We start from the raw sequence: 26,308 nt of genomic DNA on the forward strand, positions 1-26,308 counted from the left end.
CTTCCAACCCTTCCTTTCTCTCCTTTACTCCTCTCCCTTCTTTTCTTTCTCTACCTCCTTCCCAATTCTTCATTTCCTTCCTTTCTTCAATTATTCTTCTTTTTTCTTCTACACCTTTCTTTTTCTGCCTTCCTTGCCTTTGTCTTTTCTTTCTTTTCCCTTCTTCCTTTTCCCTCTTTGCCTCCTTCCCTTTTCTTTCTTACTTCTCTTCAATCCCCCTTCCTTCCCTTTTCTTCCTCTCTCACGCATTCCCTTTCTCCTTTTTTAATTTCCTCCCTCTTGTTCCTTCTCCCCTCTCTTTATTCTTCCCCTCTTTCCCTTCCCTTTCTTTGTTTTTCTTTCCTTCTATTTTTATTTCCTTCTTTCCTCCTCTCGCCCTCTATTTTCTTCATTCATTTCTTACCTCGTTCACTCCTTCGTTTTCCCTCCATCGTTTTTCATTCCCTTGCTCTTTTTCTTTATTTCCTCTGTTCTTTCCTTCCATCTTCCTTTCCTCTCTCCTCTTCCTACCTTCCCTTTCTTTCTTTCTTTTCTTACCAACCTGCCTTCTTTCTTCCCTTCTTTCTTCCTTCCCTCTCTCACTTTCATTCCCTTTCCTTCTTTGTATTTCCTTCTTCCTTTCCTTCTCTCCCTATTTTTCTCCCCTTTCCTTTCTTACCTCCATTCATTTCCTTCTTTTTTTTCTTTCCTTTCCTTCCTACTTCTCTCTTTGCCCCTTTTCTTATCTTTTTTATTTCTTCCTTCCCCATTATTTTCCTCCCCTTCTTTTAATATGTCCCATTTCTCTTTCTTTCTTTCTTTCTTTCTTTCTTTCTTTCTTCTCCATCCTTATTTCTTTCACCTTTCCTTTCTTCCCTCCCTTTTTGTCCTTTCTTCCCTTCTTGCCTTTCTTTCCTTTCCTCTCCTTCCTCCTCACTGCCCTCACCTTCCTTTTCCTTCCTTACTTTTTTCTCATTTCCTTCCTTCCTTTTCCTTTCTCTTCTGTCCCTCCCCATTCCTTCCCTTAGCTTCCTTTTGTCCTCCCTCCCTTTCATAGGTTTGCCTGGGTATTAATGATTGTCTATATCAGACCAGTCTGTGTTCCTATCAGGATGGAGGACTTACCATCTCAATGTTCAGAGGTTTGTTCACCTCGGGTATATGGTGGTCGTACAGAACCTGCAGGAGGTTCATGACCTCAGTGACCTGTAGGAGAAGACATATTATAAGAGGTGGGGAAGACCTGTGGTCGGGAATACATGGAGACATCTCTTGTACCTGATCCTTCACCAAGTGCTCTGCGATGTTATTGAGGACTTTGTAGAAGAGCTCAAACCATGGCAAACAGCTGAAAAGGAGATCACACCACGTGTAAGCCTTCTATCCATCAACGGATTTCCCTGATATATGTCATTGTGTGTCTGTTGACTCTCATGGACTTCATTGGTGTAACCATTGCGTCACTTACCTGAGGATACAAGTGCAGGTTTTGGCATTTACAGACAGGCGGCAAAACCCAAAACGCTGGTAACCTTGAAGATCGGTGAGAGTAAAACTGAAGTGCTGGACGGATGAGTTCTGCCATCTGGATTATAGGGGCAAAGGTATTATAAGTTATCAGAGAAAAGTGAGGGTCTAGAGGTGGTGGGGAAGATATGGGGGAGAAAATGGGATGGTCACCTCTCCACGTGGAAGGGGAAGCAGAACTTTGTCAGAGTCATCACAGAGTCCTAGGACACAGATAAGAACAGATAATGAGCTTCGTGGCCACAATTGAAGCCTTGTAGCATTGATGTCTTGGGTTCAACTGCATGTGTGGGTCTCTTTCTCACCTGGTCATCAAAATGTTCTGGGAATTGTCTTTTTAGCGATGGATCTGAAATGGAGCATAGATATGAATAAGTAAGAGCGCAGAATATCGGGAGCAGGTCTATCTCGGCCTGTGAAGGAAATACTGGATGTCCCAAGACAAAGTAGATTCCTGCAGTGAAGTGAACTGTAGGAACGCAGATAGAACCTGGTGGTCCAAGGGGTTGAGGTCTTGGATACACCTGTTAATGCAATTGAAAGCAGCAAAACCAAAAAAGGTACACATATAGGAACAAGGAGTAAAGGAACATGTATGAAACCCATCCAGAACATGTGTTCCAGTTTAGTCCACCAACCTTTTACTCTGACGATAGCCTTATACCGCCTTGGCAATTTCTCAGCAGCTTCATCACATCATCATCTAGAATGGTTTCTAGTGGATAGGTATGCGAGTGTTGGATTATGACTGTCGGGTTCCAACTCCTGAAGACACCAATCGTGTCATGTCGTGGAATGTGAATAGTGTCTTGTGCCTTTTGTAAATATTGTGCTATATGAATTGTATTGTGATGTTTGTTGGTGTAATGTATAGTAATGTGTAAGGTATAATGTGTAGCAGTGTTATAGGTAGGAATGTAATGTTAATGTGATGTTTTGTAAGGAGGTTCTGTCCAGCAGGGTCAGAGACAGTTAAGTATTGGGAGTAGCACACACTGGGAGGGGTTAAGTGAGAGGGAAAGTGATGGTTCATTCTAGAAAAGTCAGTGAAGACCTAGTGAGCGAAAGTGACGGACGTGTAAGTCAGTAAGTCATGAAGGTCGCATGCAGTGGGTGATTTGTGGCAAAGAAGGACAGGAGACAGAAGGCAAGATAGCGTGAACTTCAAGTATGAACAGAGACACAAGGTGTGACCAGCGAACGGAGTGGCTTCAGACGATAGGAGCAGAAGGACGGAGCCCAAGTAGCCAGGCCCCTCAACCGTCAAACTACCTGGTGGACCTTAACTGGTGTGTGAATGTAGTCAACCAACCAACATTTTCCCACTAGATAACCGGAAGTGTAAAGATTTGCTCCTATCATTATGAGACCCTTAAGGAGACTGCAGGAAAGGAAGGTGACCGTCACATTGTGTGCTGTAACGCTGGACTGGCTTGTGCTGGGACTCACTGGCCCAGTCAGATCGGAAACAACTCTGAGGAAAGTTGAATTGTGTCTGATAATGTTGTGTAAACCTGTAATGTGGTGGAAGATATGTTCCGCTATCTGGAAAGTGAAGTTGTGACAGAGAATGAAGCGTCCAGTAAAGAGATGTGGTTTAAAGAGAACTGTTGGTCTCCTTGTGCGTGTGGGTCTCCATCTGGTCCTGGCAGTATGTGGCCTTCAGGGGTTTCCAGCCCGCAGCTCCATACATTGCTAAGCCCTATTTGACAACAATTCCAAGCCAGAATATAGCAAGAATCGCTCAACTAAGTAAAGAAACAGCAGGCCATTATTCCTTCTGATATATAGTAAAGGTCAGTTAATCTGGAAATGTGTTAGAAACTTGAAGGTGTCCTCAAGTGAAGTAATAAATACCATAAAAAAACTGGCTCTCTTGAGGCCCACCTGAAGAAAGGAAAGCCAAGGACCAAGAATCACCTTTACCGCATAGAAAAAGTTTATTGGCGTTATTGTCTTAGAAACTGTGAATAGATTGCTACTTAGATAACAGCCATCTGGATTCAGTGGCATCAAGCAGCAGACACAACGCAACACAACTGTCCTAAGGATCTAATGAGACTCAGGCCTTTAAGGTCAAATTGCTGCAAAGAAGCCACTACTGAGGAACACAGACAAGATGAGATGTTTGTGGGCCAAGCAGGGGGAAATCTGTACTGTGGTTGTCGCATTAATCAAAATTTTAGATTTTTGGTACCAACCACCAAGTATTTGTGAGACACCGAAATGGTGAGTGGATGGTTTCTATATGTCTGATGCCACCATGAAGCATGGAGGAGGAGGAGGTGTGATGGGATGAGGGTGCTAGGCTGGAGACATTGTTGGGTGATTTAATTCAGATTTATGGCACGGGTACCCAGCATGATGACCACAGCCTTCTGCAGCGACCACCATCCCATCTAGTTTGTGTTCAGTGGAACCATCATTTATGGTACAACAACACAATGAACCCAAAACCCCTCCGCGATGTAAGGTTTATGTGTCCCAGAAGTGGAGCGATGGAGACTGTGTCAGATGATATGGCCTCTACACTAGAATATGGCCTCCACAATCACCACAATGGAGATGGTTTGGGATGAGTTGGTCACAGAGTGAAGGTAAAGCAGTGAACAAGCGCTCAGCACTTCTGGTGTGGCTGCTTCATGGCTGATGGAAGCCATCACAGATGACACCTGATGAGAGACAGGCAAGAAGGTGTAGCTGTCATCAGGGAAAATGAGGGAGAGGCTGGCTATGATGAATCTAACATGATCTGGTTTGTTTCACTAGTGTTTCTTTACTCCTTTTTTCCATATGTGTCCTTCTTGGTTTTGTTGCCTTCAGTCTGAATCTATAATGTGCACATTCCAATAAGAAAAAGGAAAACCATTTCATGAACAGGGGTGTCCTTTCTTTTGACCGGTATTGTACATGATGCTCTTGGTTATAGATTAATAGCTCAGATCCAGAAAGGATTCAAATTTTACCCCCAAAATTTAAGGTGGTTTAAGGTTTTCATACACATTAGTGCAGAGGAGGCTGAACACTATCATTTCAGCAGGAGCGATCCATGATCTTGTGTCTCTCCAATGACTGCTGTTGCTGGGGAAATATTTGTTCTTAAGGAAGATAAGCTAATGCTTGAGGTGTCTGGCAGAAGCTTAATATTGGCAATGTATGCACGCTCGGCTGAACAGAGCATGCATGTGTGTGGGGGGAGACAATATAAATATCTGTCGACCCAACGCTCAGTTATGAAAGGTGTATGAGCAGCTTTAGGATATCAGAGGGGTTATAATCTTTGTGCAGTTATCTAGCTTGTTAGTTAGCCAGTCTTCTGGCTTCTTCTTCTGTGCGGTGGCATTAGCTGACCACTGTAGGCAATCAGATTACTCTGTGTGTGTGTGACCTGTGTGATAGTTTTGGTTCCCCTGTTTGTCTATCACTGTTGGTAGTAACATGGTTCTGTTCTGGCCCCCTTGTAGGGAGGGAGAAGGTATTAGATCAGGGCTGGTCAGGAGTAGGGATAGGAAGGCGGCCCAGACATCCTCACCATCAAATGTATCACTGAGATCACGGACAGCTAGAGCCTCCCTAGCCTGAGGGCCAGTTTACTTAGGAGGCCCAGTTCTCCTGTCACCCCGTGATGCAAAGTTAAGAAACGTTCTAAATAGTCTTGAATAAAAAAAAATTCTACCACTTTCCTGCTGCAGAGTATCTGTAAGTCTTTTATCTAGCCGAGTACATTTCCAGAAATATTAAAACTGTCAACGTCTCTGCTCCTGGCTAAGACAGCTTTCACTGATCCCCCTCCTTACTTCTCTCAGTGTTAGAGATTACAATGTGGGGGCATTGTTCATAAAACTGCAGTGGAAAAGGGGGAAAGCATGTATAGTCTCTGAGAGGGCAGAGAAAACAGGTGAGAAGGAAACCCGATGGAGAGGAAACAAGTTTAGTATTGGAGCTTTACTGATACAAGAAAACAGGTAGAGTCAGCAGCCACCTGGTACCACACCAAGCTCAAATCCAGCCTGTATTACACGGAGGGGCAATCCTACAAACATCAGAAACTTGGGTCAGGCTGCAAATGGCATATCAGAAGGGCTAAAAATGAATGATGGCGACATCCTGAAACTTGTCCATATCTTTTAACCTAACCTAACCTGACGATTTTTTTCAATTCTGACCAGTGTCACTTTATGAGGTTATGAACCTGGAACTCTGCAACGGATTTCAGTGATTATGAGACTGTTTTTTGTGACATACTGTACTTGATGTTAGTGGTAAATTTTGAACTATATGTTTTGCATTTATTTGTGGAAAAATGGAAGTTTGGTAAAAATTTGAAAAAATTAGCAATTTTCAAACTTTGAATTTTTATGCCCTTAAACTATCATTTTAGGAGAACTTGCAGCAGATTGTGTGTCTGTTATTTAAGGAGAACTTGCAGCAGATTGTGTCTGTCATTTCAGGAGAACTTGCAGCAGAAGATTGTGTGTCTGTTATTTAAGAAGAACTTGCAGAAGATTGTGCGTCTATCAATTCAGGAGAACGTGCAGCAGATTGTGGGTCTGTCATTTCAGGAAAACTTGCAGCAGATTGTGTGTCTGTTATTTAAGGAGAACTTGCAGGAGATTGTCTGTCACTTCAGGAGAACTTGCAGCAGATTGTTTCTGTTATTTCAGGAGAACTTGCAGCAGTTTGTGTGTCTATCATTTCAGGAGAACTTGCAGCAGATTGTGCATCTGTTATTTCATGAGAACTTGCAGCAGATTGTGTGTCCGTTACTTCAGGAGAACGTGCAGCAGATTGCGTGTGTCTTATTTCAGTAGAACTTGCAGCAGATTATGTGCCTGTTATTTCAGGAGAACATACAGCAGATTGTGTATGTCTTATTTCAGTAGAATATGCAGCAGATTGTGTGTCTATCATTTCAAGAGAACTTGCAGCAGATCATGTGTCTGTCATTTCAAGAGAACGTGCAGCAGATTGTGTGTCTGTCATTTCAGGAGAACTTGCAGTAGATTGTGTGTCATTTCAGGAGAACTTGTAGCAGATTGTGTGTCTGTCATTTCAAGAGAACTTGCCACAGATTGTGTGTCTGTCATTTCGGGAGAACTTGCAGCAGATTGTGTGTCTGTAATCTCAGGAGAACATGCAGCAGATTGTGTGTCTGTTATTTCAGGAGAGCGTGCAGCACATTGTGTCTGTTATTTCAGAAGAACTTGCAGTAGTTTGTGTGTCTGTTATCTCAGGAGAACGTGCAGCACATTCTGTCTGTTCTTTCAGGAGAACTTGCAGCAGATTGTGTATCTGTTATTTCAGGAGAACTTGCAGCAGATTGTGTGTCTGCCTATAGCTCCTCCCTCCTTCATAGAATATTAAAAGCACCAACCGTCATCTCCTATCTCAGTAATGGGGAAAGCTTTCTTCACTAAATACAGATTTTATCCATGGATTCAGAGTGATAGAAGATTTACAGACGTGATCTTTATACACATTCGCTCAGTCATGAGCTTAGATGCGTCATCGGCTTAGATACAGCAACGACGCAGACATCACGTACAGACTCAAAAACCAAAAGTACAATTTGGGACAGGATGAGGCAGGTTCCTCTTTCTCCATTTGTAGTCAGGTCTATTACTGGACCAAAACTAACAGAGGAAGTAGTAAGGTGACACACGAGGGCCATAACGCTCAGATTGTAGAGGAACGCTTCCTCCGATTAGAGACGGTTCTTTAATTTATACACTATATATACAGCAGAGGAAATAAGTATTGAACACGTCACAAATTTTCTAAGTAAATCTATTTCTGAAGCTGCTATTAACAGGAATTTCTCACTAGATGTCGGTAACAACCCATCCAATCCACACAGGCAAAGAAATCAAACCATATATGTCCATGTGTAAAAACGAGAAATGACACAGGGAAAAAAGTATTGAACACTGATTCTGAAATGTATTTAATACGTCGTTCAAAAGCTTTTGTTGGTGATGAAGCTTCAAGACGCCTCCTGACTTTAAATGCAGGCTCACACGCTAGACCCGCATCTTTCCCAGTCGATAATTGATAATTTAATCAGCCTTTATGTGCCTTTAATAGCTGTGGCTGGAGCACAGTAGAGGAACACAGTAATTCTTTTTGTGAGGTAAAACATTTTCCTGCTTGTTTTTAAAAAATGTTTTACCTCAAAGGAAGAATTATTTGCGATCCCATGCTGTAATGCCTGTATACTCTTTTGTGTCCGCCCTGCCCATTAGATGTGGTATGATCAGACCATGTCCCTGTACGGTCAGACACAGCCATTACACAGTACAAAGCAGGGACACATATGTAAGATTATCTCAGCACAGGAACATTTTTGTAAACACATCCAATTGTGGAAATTATTATTATTCCAAGATCTATTGATTAAAATCAACTTTTAAATTAACTTTGTTCATGCCCTTTAAGCCTATTTGTACCTCTCAATCACGGTATGCCTGTAGTTTCCATGGCAACTCAAGGCCAAGTAATGGCCTTCGCATCATCCAGCCTATAGACCCTGCTTATTGCAGGACCTTAACAGGCGAAACGTCAACTGAGAGATCTAATATTGTGCAGTACAGAAATATTGCAGGAGGCGAGGTGTGTATTGTCCTGGTCTGAAACAGCTGAGGTGTAATATGCTGATTTGCAGCAGCTGAGATGTGTATTTGTGGCGCCCCTGACCTGGTCAGGCACCTCTGAGTACTGCACCCATGCTGGGTCAGTACAAACAGGTAATCCCAAAGGCTGACTAGGGTGTGTACGCACAGACACGAAGTACCCAGGACACACACACACAGCTTAGAGGGGACCCCTGGTCAAACCCAGGAAGGGGGCATAGCCCTCGCATGCCAGCTAGTGGTGGAGTAGTGGGACTGGAGACGGAGAGTATGTAGTGGCAGTCAACGGAGTAGGAGTGGAGCAGCCGAGTGAGGTGCAGACGCAAGTGAGCGGACACTAGTCAGACCCTGCACCTGTAGTGGCTGCTGGCGGGGGAGTTCAGTCACCAGAAGCTGGAAGGAAAGACGCTGGGGAAATCAGCTAGTCTGGAGGACACTGAGGGAACCAGCTGGTCGTGTACAGAGACTTCTGGAGGGCTAGGCACGCAGGGGAAACAGGGTCCTGAAATATGCTCAAGTTTAACTACCTACTAAACCTGCCGGTGGGGTGGACAACAAAGTCCCACACCAACCATCACAGAACCCGCAGCTTCAACAGCAACGAGGGGGCTCATAAGAAGGATCGAGCCTGGAGCCATCTTATCCTTGGTCCACGCTGTCAGCAAACGGGTCAGAAAGGGGAGAAAGGCAGTCGCGACTTCCCTGAGTGAATCCCGCAATACTTCAAGTTAGGGGTTATCCGAAACAAGAAATGCTAGGAAGGCGAGTCAGCAGTCACCCCTATATCAGTCTGAGAGATACCTGCTTCCACCTGGTTCATCATAGCATCGCCCGGGCTGCCTCACTCCACCATCAGAAAGTGAGTAAAACCCTGAAAGACATTTCTGGACTGTGTGTTCTTCTGCGACCTGTGGTACTACGCACTTACACTGGGCCCTGGGGTCAGCCTTACTCTCGGGAGGCCACACCATCTAGCTGCAATTACCATCAGCCCCAGACGCTCGCTAAACTGCAGTGGCGGTCACCCCCTGACCGCAAAGACGAGAGTGGCGTCACGATTCCTATTAAAGCTAACCTGACCTACCTGTTGCCGGAAGATTCCCAGCACGTGAAGACCCTGAGACGACCTGTAGGTGAGGGGCTTCACATCTGGCGTCACGAACAGGATAAGGACTAGACCTGTTAAGACAGGTGACCTGTCGGTCCGCTTGAAAAATTTGAAACGCCGCTATATTGCCACCGCAGAAAGTGCGCCAAGAAACAACAGCAGCCCGTGCAAAAAGAAGTAACCACCCACAAAGAGGCGTGGCAATCGGAGAACTCATGAAGCGTTCAAGGCGGAGTGCACAGGGAAGATGGGGGCGGATCTGACCCTAAACGAATGTTCTAGTCAAGGGCGGAAAACGAAACTTAGGCTGCAGCGTGACCAGAACCTGGTGAGCAGCGACAGAGAGAGGATGGCGTCTGCAAACAGTGAGCCAGAACCAGGCACTGCCGCCTGGTGGGACTGGGAGCTCGCCCAGTTCTGTGACCGGATGCAAGCACGAATCCTCCAGCAAGTGATGGAGTGTCGCTCAGAGCTACGGGAGACGGCTGCGGCAGTTCGGGCCTATGAGAGGTGGACCGCGCGACAAGTGCCGAGCCGAGAAGTGACCACCCAGACCCCCTTGCTGATGCCTTTGGGTGAGTCCCACGCTGCCCCTGCCTGCTCAGGTGTGCTGACCCCGCCGGCGCTGTTACCAGAGATGATCCCTGCTGCGGTTCCCGCTGTGACCCCTGCTGCGACGTCCGGTGCAGGCACGCCGCATCCGGCCAGACCAGACCAGGCCACAGCAACGTCCCGTCCGGCCAGCCCAGACCAGGCCGCAGCAACGCCGCGTCCATCCAGACCAGATCAGGCTGCAACGCCTTCTACTTCTACCCCCAGACCAGAAGCGGTCACAGCACCCCTGTCGCTGACTGGGGATGCCGCCTATACCTTCCCGCCAGAACTGGCCAAAGAAATGGTGTGACTAAAACAAGATTTAAAGGCTCGGTTTCCCACCCATCTAGTGGACATGTACTTGGTCCCCAGGCTGCCGTCCGTACCCGGAGCAGTCCCGATACCCGCTGTGGCAGAGAAGAGTCCACCACCCTGGCCAGCAGATGAGGGCTCATCCCCGGAGCCGCTGCCAGCGCAGCCAGAAGAAGCACTAGACGTCTTCATGCCCAGTATGCATCTGACCTGGGAGCCCGCAGACAGTGAAGTGATGGTGATGCGGAGGCCAGCCAGCAAAGGACGACGCCACGTAAGGGCAAAGCAACTGTCGCGGGCGGGGAGGGCGCGCTGCGCTCACCACGCTCGGGTCTGGCGCTGCTGCTGCTGCTCGGTGGCTCGAGCGGTGGGCCAGATCCGGGGACTCGAGCGGCGCTCCTCGCCCGTGAGTGAAAGGGGGTAGTTTGGTTTGAGGATTTGGTCCGTAACGCCACCCACGGTTTCTGGTGAGGTTGGGGCACCACCGCTGCTGGTGACGGGGCTCCCGGGAGCGATGGCAGGGAGCAGCTGGGATGTTGTTTCCCCCTCCGTGGGTAGGGGTTGGTGTCCCGGGGCCCGGTAAGGTGTGACGGGGAGGTACGGTCGGTGAGGTGCAGGGTCGTGGTGGCAGCATGGTGCCGGATGGCACGGTGGTACTCACTCAGCCAAGAACAGATGCAGAGTCTCCGGTAAAACAAATGGCTGGATGGACGAGTCCCGCAGCCGGCTGCTGTGGTTTCTCCCGGACGGTTGGTGATGGCTACCTTTCCCTGCACCTTTTGTGTAACTTCGGTCCCGATGGCTTCCCACCGGTAACCCGCTCCCCAGCGTGGATATATGCCGGAGGAGCCCTTTTGCGCGCAGGCTCTGGCCCTGGGAATTCTAGCTGTGGCGGTAGCTGTATTTCCCTGTTGCTGTTTGGACGGTTGCCTTCAATCGGGTCTTGGCTGTTTGGAAACCCCTGGGGTTCCGGTCACTAACGGATTTGACCTGTTTAACGGCGACTCCAAGCCTGGTCGGGGTCCTCAGGCCCTGCCGGTTTGTCCTGGCTTCTCTTCGCTCCCCGGTTCGGTACCGGCGGGCCACCACCCATCCCCGGTCCTACGGTTCCGCGTCGATCCGCCTCTCCTGCAGACGGCCACCACCGTCTGCCAACCTTGCTCTTGGTGCCCGGGCCACGTACCCGGACACGGTCAGTCTGCTCCTCACTTCACTCCTCTCTCTTTCACTTCCCTAACTGACTGACTTCCTTTTCCCGCCTCCAGGACTGTGAACTCCTCAGTGGGTGGGGCCAACAGCCTGGCTCCACCCCACCTGGTGTGGACATCAGCCCCTGGAGGGAGGCAACAAGGATTTGGTGTCTAGCTGATGTGCCTATCTCGGGGTGTGGGGTGTGTTGTTGCAGTAACTGTGACGACTTGGCTAGTCCAGGGCGCCACATTCCCCCTTGGTTAAATGCAGACCGTCCGCGGGCTGCCCGTCCATCACCGGTTTTATTTTCACAACTGAAAAAGATAAAACATATAAAAACATTGAACAAGCATTTTTTTTTTTATGAATCTTCCCTTAACGGGAGGCACGGTACTTTAACGTTACTAACGGTAGTCAATTTTTTTATTAAACAGACGGCTTCCGCTCTCCCACCCAAACAACCTGGCCCTGATGCTGCCCCTAAGAAGTGGGCAGCACCCCTTGACCCAAGTCCAGATCCAGGCTGCCCGAGCGGGAACGGGTACGGTGTCTCGTACCCTACGGTCACTTCAGGGGACCCCACATCCATGGGGGACCCCTGACCCCCGGAGGATTGCCACCGATTACGGTAGTGGCGGGCCTGGGCCATCTCTTTCCTCCAGGCCCATCCTCCAAATCAGCCTCTCCGGAGGCGGTAACGGAAACATGCCAACATATTTACATACCCACAAGTCTGTGGTTGCCCTGCTAGTTCTCAGGCATGTCCATAAGCAGTTTCTTATGCACGGTGCCAAGGGTCCCTACGGGGACAACTTGCCGGCAACGGCCGGTTCAATCACAGTCGACAATCAGGTAACATCTTCGGTTGATTACTTTCATTAAACAGGTAACGGTACTGGTGGTCCCAACGGGGACAACAGTGCAACGGAGGGACCGCTGCCATCACTGCTCACTTGCATCCTCTTCACCCGGCCCCGGGTGGAAAAACACGGGTACCAGCCCCTCCAGCGCGTGGTAGGCGCGACGGGGAAGGGCCGCCCGATATCCATTATTTCCGCTCTGTGGGATGTAAGTGGCCTCCATTTCATACAAGGCGATGGCTCCTTCCTCCTCCGAGACAGGCTCCGTGTCAGGCCCGGGGTCACTATCATCCGTTCCTGCGCCAGGCGGATTGCCGCCGGCTGCCGCAGACTCTGGGCTCGCCATTCTTTCTGCTGCCGCTGCAGGAGGCCGTAAGCCAGACGGACCAGCGGCGGCGGGGCACATGGGCAGGGAAGACTGAGACAGTATGGGGGCTAGGGGCAGACCGGGTCCCTCACCCGCAACGGCCGGTCCCTCAGGGACACAGGGGCGTGGGTCACTCACCAGCTCCTCCATCATGGCCTCCATCCCGTACACCCAGGCGACCGCAGCCAACTCCTCCACCTCCGCGGTCCACTGCTCCATCAGAAGACATATCTGACTCCGGTAATGCTGACAGATCCTCGCCGTTCGGGCCCTGAGCCATGCCGCTGTTCCGGGCACTGGCCCCGGGAGCTCCGCGTGGCTTGACGGGTCGGACATGTTGGTAGCGGTACCTTCCAGGAACCAAAATATGGCCGCAGAGTCCTGGCGTCCCTGCTTTAACAGCCGCCGCGGTTCACATGCGGCCGGACGCCATCCGTCCCCCTTGGTTCTTTCTCAGCACCTCCTCTTCAGGGGCGGAGCTTCGGCTTTCGCGCCTCCACTGCTCGAGAAGACGCTCGAGCGGCAAAGTCTTCGCGCCCAAGATGGCGGCTTCTGTAATTTTTAGGCCGGACGCCGCCGGCGGGACACAAGGCGCACTTCTACCAGCCGGCAGAACGGTAAGATCCTGTTCGTGACGCCAAGTTGTCGCGGGCGGGGAGGGCGCGCTGCGCTCACCACGCTCAGGTCAGGCGCTGCTGCTGCTGCTCGGTGACTCGAGCGGTGGGCCAGATCCGGGGACTCGAGCGGCGCTCCTCGCCCGTGAGTGAAAGGGGGGGTAGTTTGGTTTGGGGATTTGACGCCACCCACGGTTTCTGGTGAGGTTGGGGCACCACCGCTGCTGGTGATGAGGATCCCGGGAGCGATGGCAGGGAGCAGCTGGGATGTTGTTTCCCCCTCCGTGGGTAGGGGTTGGTGTCCCGGGGCCCAGTAAGGTGTGACGGGGAGGTACAGTTGGTGAGGTGCAGGGTCGCGGGGGCAGCGCGATGCCGGATGGCACGGTGGTACTCACTCAGCCAAGAACAGATGCAGAGTCTCCGGTAAAACAAACGGCTGGATGGACAGGTCCCGCAGCCGGCTGCTGTGGTTTCTCACGGACGGTTGGTGATGGCTGCCTTTTCCTGCACCTGTTGTGTAACTTCGGTCCCGATGGCTTCCCACCGGTAATCCGCTCCCCAGCGTGGATATATGCCGGAGGAGCCCTTTTGCCTGCAGGCTCTGGCCCTGGGAATTCTAGCTGTGGCGGTAGCTGTATTTCCCTGTTGCTGTTTGGACGGTTGCCTTCAATCGGGTCTTGGCTGTTTGGAAACCCCTGGGGTTCCGGTCACTAACGGATTTAACCTGTTTAACGGCGACTCCAAGCCTGGTCAGGGTCCGCAGGCCCTGCCGATTTGTGCTGGCTTCTCTTCGCTCCCCGGTTCGGTACCGGCGGGCCACCGCCCGTCCCCGGTTTTACGGTTCCGCGTCGATCCGCCTCTCCTGCAGACAGCCACCACCGTCTGCCAACCTTGCTCTTGGTGCCCGGGCCACGTACCCGGACACGCTCAGTCTGCTCCTCACTTCACTCCTCTCTCTTTCACTTCCCTAACTGACTGACTTCCTTTTCCCGCCTCCAGGACTGTGAACTCCTCAGTGGGTAGGGCCAACCGCCTGGCTCCACCGCACCTGGTGTGGACTTCAGCCCCTGGAGGGAGGCAACAAGGATTTGGTGTCTGGCTGATGTGCCCATCTCGGGGTGTGGGGTGTGTTGTTGCAGTAACTGTGACGACCTGGCTAGTCCAGGGCGCCACACAACCTCCGGTACAAACCCCCCCTGAGAAGGAGCTGGTGACGTCTCGGGATCTAGAAGAAAAACAATCCCTGCGACGAGCCAAGCACCAGGCCAGAGGCCCTATCCACCTTGGTGTCGTAGAAGAATTTAATCTACATACTGGTTATGGCTTCATCGTGGAGGCTGGTGTCAAAGAGGGCATATCTGTGTCCAGAAGGGATGTCCGGTCCCACCTGCCCAGAGGACACCCTGGCCGAGACCTCTACATGGGAGATGTTGTGGAGTACACCAGGCACATGGGTGAAAGGGGCTGGTATGGAGGTAGTTTGTGATACGCACTCGTACGAACGAAGTAAGACCTTCCTGAGTGCTCTTTAATTATGGGTCTTGGTCCGGACGGGCGGGGGTGTTCGTGGCATACCTCTCTTCTTTTCTATTACTCTCCCCTCCTTCTTCACTCTTTCCCTCTCTCCTCTGTTCCTTTTTTAAGTGATTCCTGCCTCTGATGCAGGGAATATAGATTGTTGTTATTGAGTGCACCATGATGCTATTCTCTCTATTTTGCATATAAGTGATTGGATTTGCTTATGTTATGAAAATCAATAAAAATGTTAAATTTGAAAGGGGCTGGTATGCCCTGGACGTTGTACAGTGCCCCAAGCATACGGCAGAAAGCCCAAGCTACGTCCCTGCAACTCCCACCAGGTCCCCAGAGTTATCACCACTGCTAGGGGATACTGAAAATGTGCAAAAGAAAGAAGACTATACTGAAAATGAAGATGCAAAAACCTCCAGGTATCAGAGCCCTGCAAGCAAGAGCCCTGGTTTCGAGAGGAGAAAGTCCGTTTGATTGAGAAGAAAAGTAAAGAAAAGTACAGACAAGTTTTACCAGTTGAAGCAACGTTGAAGTTCAAGATGTGCCCACAAAAACTGTTGCGAGAACTGTTCTACATGTTTTAAGCACCTGGTTTTGTGCACTTTGAAAAAAGACGGACCATAAGGCTATGAACTGGCAATAGCCACAAACTCTCGCAGTGTATGTAGTTACCCCAGCGATACCAACTCAGAGCACGCCTGTTTATGGGGCCTGGCTCTGCACCACCAGGAAGCACGCCTGTGATGGCGCTTGCTATCCAAAAGCTAAGAGCACGCCTGTTTATGGGGCCTGACTCGCCTACGACAAGGGAGAACGTCTGTTTATGGGGCCTGGCTCTCCACCACGCGGAAGCGAGTACGCCTGTTTATGAGGCCTACCTTTTACCACCAACCTTAGGAAAAGAAGATGAGAGGGTTTTGGGTGGGTAATGGACTTGTGGTTGGAGGGTGGTGAAAAATGGTACCTGGTACAATGTTTTAAATGTTTTATAATGTTTAACTGTTTTTATGTGAAAATGTTGCACTTTAAAATTTTCTTGTCTTTACAGCCCGAGGACGTGCTGTTGATAACTAAGGGGGAATGTAGCGCCCCTGACCTGGTCAGGCACCACTGAGTATTGCACCCATGCTGGGTCAGTACAAACAGGTAATCCCAAAGACTGACTAGGGTGTGTACTCACAGACACGAAGTACCCAGGACACACACACACAGCTTAGAGGGGACCCCTGGTCAGACCTAGGAAGGGGGCGTAGCCCTCGCATCCCAGCTAGTGGTGGAGTAGTGGGTCTGGAGACGGAGAGTATGTAGTGGCAGTCAAAGAAGTAGGAGTGGAGCAGCCGAGTCTGAGGTGCAGACGCAAGTGAGCGGACACTAGTCAGACCCTGCACCTGTAGTGGCTGCTGGCAGGGGAGTTCAGTCACCAGAAGCTAGAAGGAAAGACGCTGGGGAAATCAGCTAGTCTGGAGGACACTGAGGGAACCAGCTGGTCATGTACAGAGACTTCTGGAGGGCTAGGCACGCAGGGGAAACAGGGTCCTGAAATATGCTCAAGTTTAACTACCTACTAAACCTGCCAGTGGGGTGGACAATAAGTCCCCCACCAACCATCACAGAACCCGCAGCATCAACAGCAACAAGGGGGCTCATAAGGAGGATCGAGCCTGGAGCCATCTTATCCTTGGTCCACGCTGTCAGCAAACGGGTCAGAAAGGGGAGAGAGGCAGTCGCGACTTCCCTGGGTGAATCCCGCAATACTTCAAGTTAGGGGTTATCCGAAACAAGAAATGCTAGGAAGGCGAGTCAGCAGTCACCCCTATATCAGTCTGAGAGATACCTGCTTCCACCTGGTTCATCATAGCATCGCCCGGGCTGCCTCACTCCACCATCAGAAAGTGAGTAAAACCCTGAAAGACATTTCTGGACTGTATGTGTGTTCTTCTGCGACCTGTGGTACTACGCACTTACACCTGAGCCCCTGGGGTCAGCCTCACTCTCGGGAGGCCACACCATCTAGCTGCAATTACCATCAGCCCCAGACGCTCGCTAAACTGCAGTGCGGTCACCCCCTGATCGCAAAGACGAGAGTGGCGTCACGATTCCTATTAATGCTAACCTGACCTACCTGTTGCCGGAAGATTCCCAGCACGTGAAGACCCTGAGGCGACCTGTAGGTGAGGGGCTTCACATATTATGAGGCTCTGAAGCAGCTGAGGTGAGTATTATGAGGCTCTGCAGCAGCTGAGGTGTGTATTATGAGGCTCTGCAGCAGCTGAGGTGTGTATTACGCTGTTCTGCAGCAGATGAGGTGTATTATGAGGTCCTGCAGCAGCTGAGGTGTATTATAAGGTTCTGCAGCAGCTGAGGTGAGAATTATAAGGTTCTGCGGCAGCTGAGGTGTGTATTATCCTGTTCTGCAGCAGCTGAGGTGTATTATGAGGCTCTGCAGCAGCTGAGGTGTATTATAAGGTTCTGCAGCAGCTGAGGTGAGAATTATAAGGTTCTGCGGCAGCTGAGGTGTGTATTATCCTGTTCTGCAGCAGCTGAGGTGTATTATGAGGCTCTGCAGCAGCTGAGGTGTATTATAAGGTTCTGCAGCAGCTGAGGTGTGTATTATCCTGTTCTGCAGCAGCTGAGGTGTATTATGAGGCTCTGCAGCAGCTGAGGTGTGTATTATGAGGCTCTGCAGCAGCTGAGGTGTGTATTATTAAGCTCTGCAGCAGCTGAGGTGTGTATTATGAGGCTCTGCAGCAGCTGAGGTGTGTATTATGAGGCTCTGCAGCAGCTGAGGTGTGTATTATGAGGCTCTGCAGCAGCTGAGGTGTGTATTATGAGGCTCTGCAGCAGCTGAGGTGTGTATTATTAAGCTCTGCAGCAGCTGAGGTGTGTATTATGAGGCTCTGCAGCAGCTGAGGTGTGTATTATTAAGCTCTGCAGCAGCTGAGGTGTGTATTATGAGGCTCTGCAGCAGCTGAGGTGTGTATTATGAGGCTCTGCAGCAGCTGAGGTGTGTATTATGAGGTTCTGCAGCAGCTGAGGTGTGTATTATTAAGCTCTGCAGCAGCTGAGGTGTGTATTATGAGGCTCTGCAGCAGCTGAGGTGTGTATTATGAGGCTCTGCAGCAGCTGAGGTGTGTATTATGAGGCTCTGCAGCAGCTGAGGTTCTATCAAACTACGACAACAGCAAAACAAGTGTTTTTCTTTTTCGTATTCTGTATTTATTGTACAAAATGATAAAACATAAGGTTTGTCATTAAGGCCAAAACTAGCAGTGACTCCGAGCGGCTCCTCAAAGAGCTTCTGCAGCAGCTGCGGTCTGTATCCTGCGGGAACCGGCTCCACAGACTGTGTATTATAGTACGGCTATAATCTACACTACGCCTCACCTTTATCCTGAGATGTCGGCCTCAAAACTTCAAAGAATCCTTCAAATATTCTGTCTGGGTTTTCTCTGCAAAAGAAAATCAGAGATAAATATCGGCTGGAAAAACGGAAGAAAGAAAATAGCCGAAGACCGTAAAAATACATCTGCGAAGGGCGAGAAAAGCGGCCAGACGGTGCGACACTGATGTGATGGCGGCATATCTCCACACAAATCTCCCAGAGTATTCCTACTTATTTCATGTGTTGTGCTGCCACCTAGTGCATCGGCCTCTGATATACTCCTCACCCAGCACAGCGCCGGAGTCTGCTGGTCACTACATATTGTATCTCTGTATTATAGAATAAAAAGGCGCCAGAAATCACAAAGACGAGAGACGTAAAGGTACACAAAAGTGTCCAAAAGTTATCATCCAGCCGCATCACATCTAATTATAAGCTGACCACAGCACAGACAAATAACCAAATATTCTGCAACATAGGGGGCGGTATTATAGCAGTTATATTCCTGCACATAGGGGCAGTATTATAGTAGTTATATTCTTGTACATAGGGGGCGGTATTATAGCAGTTATATTCCTGCACATAGGGGCAGTATTATAGTAGTTATATTCTTGTACATAGGGGCAGTATTATAGTAGTTATATTCTTGTACATAGGGGCAGTATTATAGTAGTTATATTCTTGTATATAGGGGGCAGTATTATAGTAGATATATTCTTGTATATAGGGGGCAGTATTATAGTAGTTATATTCTTGTACATAGGGGGCAGTATTATAGTAGTTATATTCTTGTACATGGGGGCAGTATTATAGTAGTTATATTCTTGTACATAGGGGGCAGTATTATAGTAGTTATATTCTTGTATATAGGGGGCAGTATTATAGTAGTTATACTCTTGTACATAGGGGCAGTATTATAGTAGTTATACTCTTGTACATAGGGGCAGTATTATAGTAGTTATAGTCTTGTATATAGGGGCAGTATTATAGTAGATATATTCCTGTACATAGGGGCAGTATTATAGTAGTTATATTCTTGTACATAGGGGCAGTATTATAGTAGTTATATTCTTGTACATAGGGGCAGTATTATAGTAGATATATTCTTGTATATATGGGGCAGTATTATAGTAATTATATTCTTGTACATAGGGGCAGTATTATAGTAGTTATATTCTTGTACATAGGGGCAGTATTATAGCAGTTATATTCTTGTACATAGGGGCAGTATTATAGTAGTTATATTCTCATACATAGAGGCAGTATTATAGTAGTTATATTCTTGTACATAGGGGCAGTATTATAGTAGTTATATTCTTGTACATAGGGGCAGTATTATAGTACTTATATTCTTGTACATAGGGGGCAGTATTATAGTAGTTATATTCTTGTACATAGGGTCAGTATTATAGCAGTTATATTCTTGTACATAGGAGCAGTATTATAGTAGTTATATTCTCATACATAGAGGCAGTATTATAGTAGTTATATTCTTGTACATAGGGGCAGTATTATAGTAGTTATATTCTTGTATATAGGGACAATATTATAGTAGTTATATTCTTGTACATAGGGGCAGTATTATAGTAGTTATATTATTGTACATAGGGAGCAGTATTATAGTAGATATATTCTTGTACATAGGGGCAGTATTATAGTAGTTATATTCTTGTACATAGGGGCAGTATTATAGTAGTTATATTCTTGTACATAGGGGCAGTGTTCTAGTAGTTATATTCTTGTACATAGGGTCAGTATTATAGCAGTTATATTCTTGTACATAGGAGCAGTATTATAGTAGTTATATTCTCATACATAGAGGCAGTATTATAGTAGTTATATTCTTGTACATAGGGAGCAGTATTATAGTAGTTATATTCTTGTACATAGGGGCAGTATTATAGTAGTTATATTCTTGTACATAGGGGCAGTATAATAGTAGTTATATTCTTGTACATAGGGGGCAGTATTATAGTAGTTATATTCTTGTATATAGGGACAGTATTATAGTAGTTATATTCTTGTACATAGGGGCAGTATTATAGTAGTTATATTCTTGTATATAGGGACAGTATTATAGTAGTTATATTCTTGTACATAGGGGCAGTATTATAGTAGTTATATTCTTGTAAATAGGGACAGTATTATAGTAGTTATATTCTTGTACATAGGGGCAGTATTATAGTAGTTATATTATTGTACATAGGGAGCAGTATTATAGTAGATATATTCTTGTACATAGGGGCAGTATTATAGTAGTTATATTCTTGTACATAGGGGCAGTATTATAGTAGTTATATTATTGTACATAGGGAGCAGTATTATAGTAGATATATTCTTGTACATAGGGGCAGTATTATAGTAGTTATATTCTTGTACATAGGGGCAGTATTATAGTAGTTATATTCTTGTACATAGGGGCAGTATTATAGTAGTTATATTCTTGTACATAGGAGCAGTATTATAGTAGATATATTCTTGTACATAAGGGGCAGTATTATAGTAGTTATACTCTTGTACATAGGGAGCAGTATTATAGTAGTTATATTCTTGTATATAGGGACAGTATTATAGTAGTTATATTCTTGTACATAGGGGGCAGTGTTATAGTAGTTATATTCTTGTACATAGGGGGCAGTATTATAGTAGTTATATTCTTGTATATAGGGACAGTATTATAGTAGTTATATTCTTGTACATAGGGGTAGTATTATAGTAGTTATATTCTTGTACATAGGGGTAGTATTATAGTAGTTATATTCTTGTACATAGGGGGCAGTATTATAGTAGTTATATTCTTGTACATAGGGGGCAGTATTATAGTAGTTATACTCTTGTACATAGGGAGCAGTGTTATAGTAGTTATATTCTTGTACATAGGGGGCAGTATTATAGTAGTTATATTCTTGTATATAGGGACACTATTATAGTAGTTATATTCTTGTACATAGGGGTAGTATTATAGTAGTTATATTCTTGTACATAGGGGTAGTATTATAGTAGTTATATTCTTGTATATAGGGACAGTATTATAGTAGTTATATTCTTGTACATAGGAGCAGTATTATAGTAGTTATATTCTTGTACATAGGGGTAGTATTATAGTAGTTATATTCTTGTGCATAGGGGGCAGTATTATAGTACTTATATTCTGGTACATAGACGCAATAGTATAGCAGTCATAATATGTACATTGTGGGTAGATTGTGCCATGATTCTTCTTGCTTATTACATATTCTGAATCTTCAGTTGTCATTTCAGACTTGCAGAAGCCGTATATATCCATATGTTAGTGCCGCCCCTGCGGATGGTCCCCAGCTTTTTGTTATAGACACTAGTTTGTGATTTATCGGGTTCGTTTAGATTAGACTTTTAGGTTATTTGCTGGTAATTTGGCATGAGACTATGTTTTACTGAATTTTTGGACTAAAAGCCCTAAATTCTGCTCCTGCTGATGATGGCATTTGAGGCCTCTTACTAGAAAGATGTGGACGAAAGAGGAAGACGATGAGTTACCAAACACGGGCTGAGTTACAGATCCATGATCGGTTTCTTACTTAATGCGGGACCCCATGGCGGTTCTGCAGCGGTTCCTCTCGTCTTCTGGATCCTACGTCCTCACCACCACCAGCTCTTGGTCTTCATTGGTCCTTTGGTGGCCCGCTCACCCCAGAGTGGTAGCCTTCTCGTCGGTTTTGGGTGTCGGGGCCTCTAGGGAGTCATCGCACCCTCCTGTCTCGGACGCTCCTTGCCTTGTGGTCCAGGTTTGCACTTCTTGACTTTGGCGTCTGATGGTTAGCTCAGCTCGTCAGATTTCCTGTGTGGCTTTGGTAGAGGAAGTAGGGCTTGTGTGACAAGACATTCTCAATCTATCAACATTTTCTCTTTGGTTGCAAATATTTACTGAATATTCATTACTGATGGAACTGCTACGTCTCATCCAGACGTGTGTTACTATACATGGGGCGCAATCTAATACATATGTGTCTGCCCACACAGTGCGCGGGGGCCGGGGGAACAGACTCTGCATTTGGGCCAAATCTCAAAAAAAATTCTCTATGAGTATAAATGCAAAATTGTAATAAGTGTCCAAGCATAGCGCAGTAAATGGCCCACGTTACCGTTTGTCACAGCCATCTCGAAGACTCCTCCCGTGCTGCACCTGTGCTCTGGAATGCTCAACCATAGACACAGCCCCTTATTTCTATGTGTTGGCCATTTACCCGATTGCAACTATTACACCCTCTCACTGCCACAATCAGGAAATATTAGGTACACATGTCTTAATAACTGAATTCAGGTTTCTCATTTAGACCCACCTCCGGCCCCTCGCTCCAGGTGTATAACCTCTGGTTCTCATCCCTGGTGTATAACCTCTGGCCCCTCATCCCCAGAAGACAACCTCCGACCCATCACCCCTGGTATATAAAACCTCCGACCCCTCGCCCCCGGTGTATAGGCTCCAGTCCCTCATCTGCAGTGTATTACCTCCGGCCCCTTGTCCCCGGTGTATTACCTCAAGCCTCTTACCCTTGGTGTATAACCTCTGGTCCCTTGTCCTCAGTGTATAAGCTTCTGCCCCTCGCCTCCGGTGTAGAAGCTCTGGCCCCTTACCCCCGGTGTATAACCTCTGGCCCCTCTCCCCGGTTTTAACTCTCATCCCCTCACCCTCAATATATAACTTCCTGCCCCTCATCAGCAGTGTATTACCTCCGGCCCCTCGCCACTGGTGTATAACCTTTGGTTCTTATCCCTGGTGTATAACCCCCGGCCCCTCACCCCCAGTGTATAAGTCCTGGACCCACGCTGTATAATCTCTAGCCCCTCGCCCTCAGTGTATAACCTCCTAACCCTCATCCCCCGTGTATAACCTTTGACTCCTTGCACCTAGTCTATAACCCCTTGCCCTTCGCCTCCAGTTTTATAAACTCCAACCCCTTGCCCCCAGTCCATAACCTCTGGCTCCACTCCCTTGGTGTAAAACTCCTGTCCCCTCGCCCCAGTGTATAACCTCTGGTCCTTGTCCCTGGTTATAACCTCTGGTCCCTTGCCACCTGGTGTAAAAGCTCCGGCCCATTGCCCCCAGTCTGCAACCTCTGGCCCATTTGCCCCCAGTCTGCAACCTCTGGCCCTTCTTCCTTGGTGTATAACTCCACTCCCCCCACCCCCATTGTATAAACTTTGGCCCCTCACCCCCGGTGTATAACCTCTGGTCCTTGTCCCTGCAGTATAGTCGCCGGCCCCTCGCCCATGAGGTATAGGCTTCGGCCCCTCGCCCCCAGTGTATAACCTCCGGTCCCTCGCCCTAGGTGTATAAGCTCCGGCCCCTCGCCTCCAGTGTATAACCTCCGGCCCCTCGTCTCCTGGTGTATAAACTCCGGTCCCTTGTCCCCGGTGTATAACCTCTGGTCCTTGTCCCCGGTGTTTATCCCCCGGTCCCCCACCCATGGTGTATAGGCTCCGGCCCCTCGCCCCCGGTGTATAACCTCCGGTCCCTCGTCCCAGGTGTCTAACCTCCGGCCCCTCGCCTCCAGTGTATAACTTCCGGCCACTCGTCTCCTGGTGTATAAACTCCGGCCCCTTGTCCCCGGTGTATAACCTCTGGTCCTTGTCCCTGGTGTTTATTCCCCGGTCCCTCACCCATGGTGTATAGGCTCCGGCCCCTCGTCCCAGGAGTATAACCTCCGGCCCTTCGTCTCCTGGTGTATAACCTTGTCCCCCGGTGTATAACCTCTGCCCCGTTGTGTAACCTCCAGCCCCTTGTCCTCTGCTATATAACCTCCGGCCCCTCACCACCAGTGTATAAGCTTTAGCCCCTCATCCTCCAATGTATAAACTCTGTTTTTTCGCTCCCTGGTGTGTAACCTCCAGCCCCTTTTCCCCCAGGGTATAACCTCTTCACCCTTGCCCCCTGGTGTATAATCTCTGACCCCTGGTGTATAACCTCCGGTCCCTCATCATCTGGTGTATAAACTCCGACCCCTCGCCCCTGGTGTCTAACCTCTGGCCCCTTGTCCTTGGTGTATAACCCCTGGCTCCTCGCCCCCGGTGTATAACCTTCATCCCATCGACCCCGGTGTATAACATTTGACCCCTTGCTCCCATTATGTAACCTCCAGCCCATCACCCCTGGTATATTATCTCCGGCCCCTCGCCCTCCGGTCAATAACCTCTGCCCCTTGTCCCCAGTGTATAACCTTTCGACCCAATCCCCTGGTGTATAACCTCTGGCCCCTCACCCCCAGTGAATAACCTCAAACAGAAAGCCACCTGATAGGTCAAAATGTGATTTTATCTGTGGCCCCTCACTCTCCAGTGTATAAACTCTGGCCCCTCGCCCCTGTTGTATAACCTTTGGTCCCTCACCCCTATTGTATAAACTCTGGCCCCTCGCCCCTGTTGTATAACCTTTGGTCCCTCACCCCTATTGTATAAACTCTGGCCCCTTGCCCCTGTTGTATAACCTTTGGTCCCTCGCCCCCTGGGGCTGGCCAGTTTAGAGGGTCCTTCTCCGATTCTGGGGAAGGTATCTAAAGGCATGTACCCCATCATTCATCATATGAGTTTATTTATACTGCAATTACACAGCCATGTTTTACAATGGAAGAGTAATTAATAATTAATTAATCATAAATAGTAAAACATAGATTAGTGGGCAGGTGGGATTACACTTTCTAAGTTGCATTACCACATAAGAACAGCAGGTGGCGCATCTCATAGCAATTTTCTCAGTTTATATAGAGGGAACCTATACCGCAGCGCTGTACACAGATTCTCGTCACTCACATTCAGCTGTACAAAAACAAATACTGGAAAAATAAAGGTTTATAGTGAGACAGGTAAATGTAAACCCATGTATATGGAAAGGCACAATGAGGTGCAGTTCTCCGCTGCGGCTGTAGGGGGCGCCGCAGGCTCACACCTCGTGCGCTCGGCTTGCAGCTGTCTCTGTGGGAATGTCCCCGGGTCCTGGAATGTCCTGTCACAGCAGCTCAGGAAAAGCCGGGCGTCAGCGCCTTGTGGGGTGTGAGGTGCTGCAGGCGGATCCGGCCTGATTCACCTCGGTTCTTACCTTTACTTCTTTTTTCTTATTGCTAATTCTGTTCTATCTTCATGAAAACACTTTCATTACTTTTTTGTGGCCCAGTTGGAATAAAGATCCGTTCACACTGCGCTGCGGATTTCTAAACGGGGATTAATGGTCAGTTGTTACCTAACGTTCGATGGAACATTGACCGACCCCGGTATAAGTCATCCGGGATAATGGGTCCATTATAAAGCAAAGCACTGACACCGACAGGCCACAGATTAATGACGAATGCAGACAATATCAATAATAATCCAGCACGTGGCCAGACCACGGATCCACCGTCACCAGGGGAATACAAAGGGTTATATATAATTCTCACACTATCATACGCCGACTCCTGTACAAAGACAGGACAGCTATGAGGCCTTGAACTGGAGATACAAGACTCTCTGTGTACATAAGGCCCATAGATGACCATATACCATCACTGTGTACATGAGGCCTGTAGATAATAATAGGAGGCCATCACTGTGTTTATCGGGTCTATAGATGACCATAGGAGGCCATCACTGTGTACATGAGGCCTATAGATGACCATAGACCATCACTGTGTACATGAGGCCTGTAGATGACCATAGACCATCACTGTGTACATGAGGCCTGTAGATGACCATAGGAGGCCATCACTGTGTTATCAGTCCTATAGAAGACCATAGACCATCACTGTGTATATGAGGCCTATAGATGACCATAGACCATCACTGTGTATATGAGGCCTATAGATGACCATAGACCATCACTGTGTACATGAGGCCTGTAGATGACCATAGGAGGCCATCACTGTGTTATCAGTCCTATAGATGACCATAGACCATCACTGTGTTATCAGTCCTATAGAAGACCATAGACCATCACTGTGTTTATCAGGCCTATAGATGACCATAGGAGGCCATCACTGTGTACATGAGGCCTATAGATGACCATAGACCATCACTGTGTACATGAGGCCTGTAGATGACCATAGACCATCACTGTGTACATGAGGCCTGTAGATGACCATAGGAGGCCATCACTGTGTTATCAGTCCTATAGATGACCATAGACCATCACTGTGTTATCAGTCCTATAGAAGACCATAGACCATCACTGTGTTTATCAGGCCTATAGATGACCATAGGAGGCCAT

The 26,308-nt window shown here is 47.9% G+C and overlaps 1 protein-coding gene across 3 annotated transcripts in view; it reads right to left on the reverse strand.

The window, feature by feature from the left end:
* Nucleotides 1–21,896, reverse strand: part of DENND1C (DENN domain containing 1C) — a 56,932-nt gene extending 35,036 nt beyond the window's left edge. For 2 of the 3 annotated variants that reach the window (XM_075343153.1, XM_075343152.1), the window contains exons 1-7: nucleotides 21,651–21,896; nucleotides 18,096–18,160; nucleotides 1,812–1,855; nucleotides 1,660–1,709; nucleotides 1,448–1,564; nucleotides 1,258–1,327; nucleotides 1,105–1,185 (exon numbers count right to left, since the gene is read on the reverse strand). In XM_075343153.1, the coding sequence (XP_075199268.1) occupies nucleotides 1,105–1,185; nucleotides 1,258–1,327; nucleotides 1,448–1,564; nucleotides 1,660–1,709; nucleotides 1,812–1,855; nucleotides 18,096–18,160; nucleotides 21,651–21,667 (444 nt within the window). In that variant the 5' untranslated portion in view covers nucleotides 21,668–21,896. Of the gene's footprint in view, nucleotides 1–1,104; nucleotides 1,186–1,257; nucleotides 1,328–1,447; nucleotides 1,565–1,659; nucleotides 1,739–1,811; nucleotides 1,856–18,095; nucleotides 18,161–21,650 lie in introns of those variants that run through there. The other variant, XM_075343154.1, reaches the window with a different exon arrangement.
* Between the last annotated feature and the right edge of the window lie 4,412 nt (nucleotides 21,897–26,308).

Source organism: Anomaloglossus baeobatrachus, chromosome 4 (assembly GCF_048569485.1).
Source record: "Anomaloglossus baeobatrachus isolate aAnoBae1 chromosome 4, aAnoBae1.hap1, whole genome shotgun sequence".
In the NCBI taxonomy this organism is placed as follows: Eukaryota; Metazoa; Chordata; class Amphibia; order Anura; family Aromobatidae; genus Anomaloglossus; species Anomaloglossus baeobatrachus.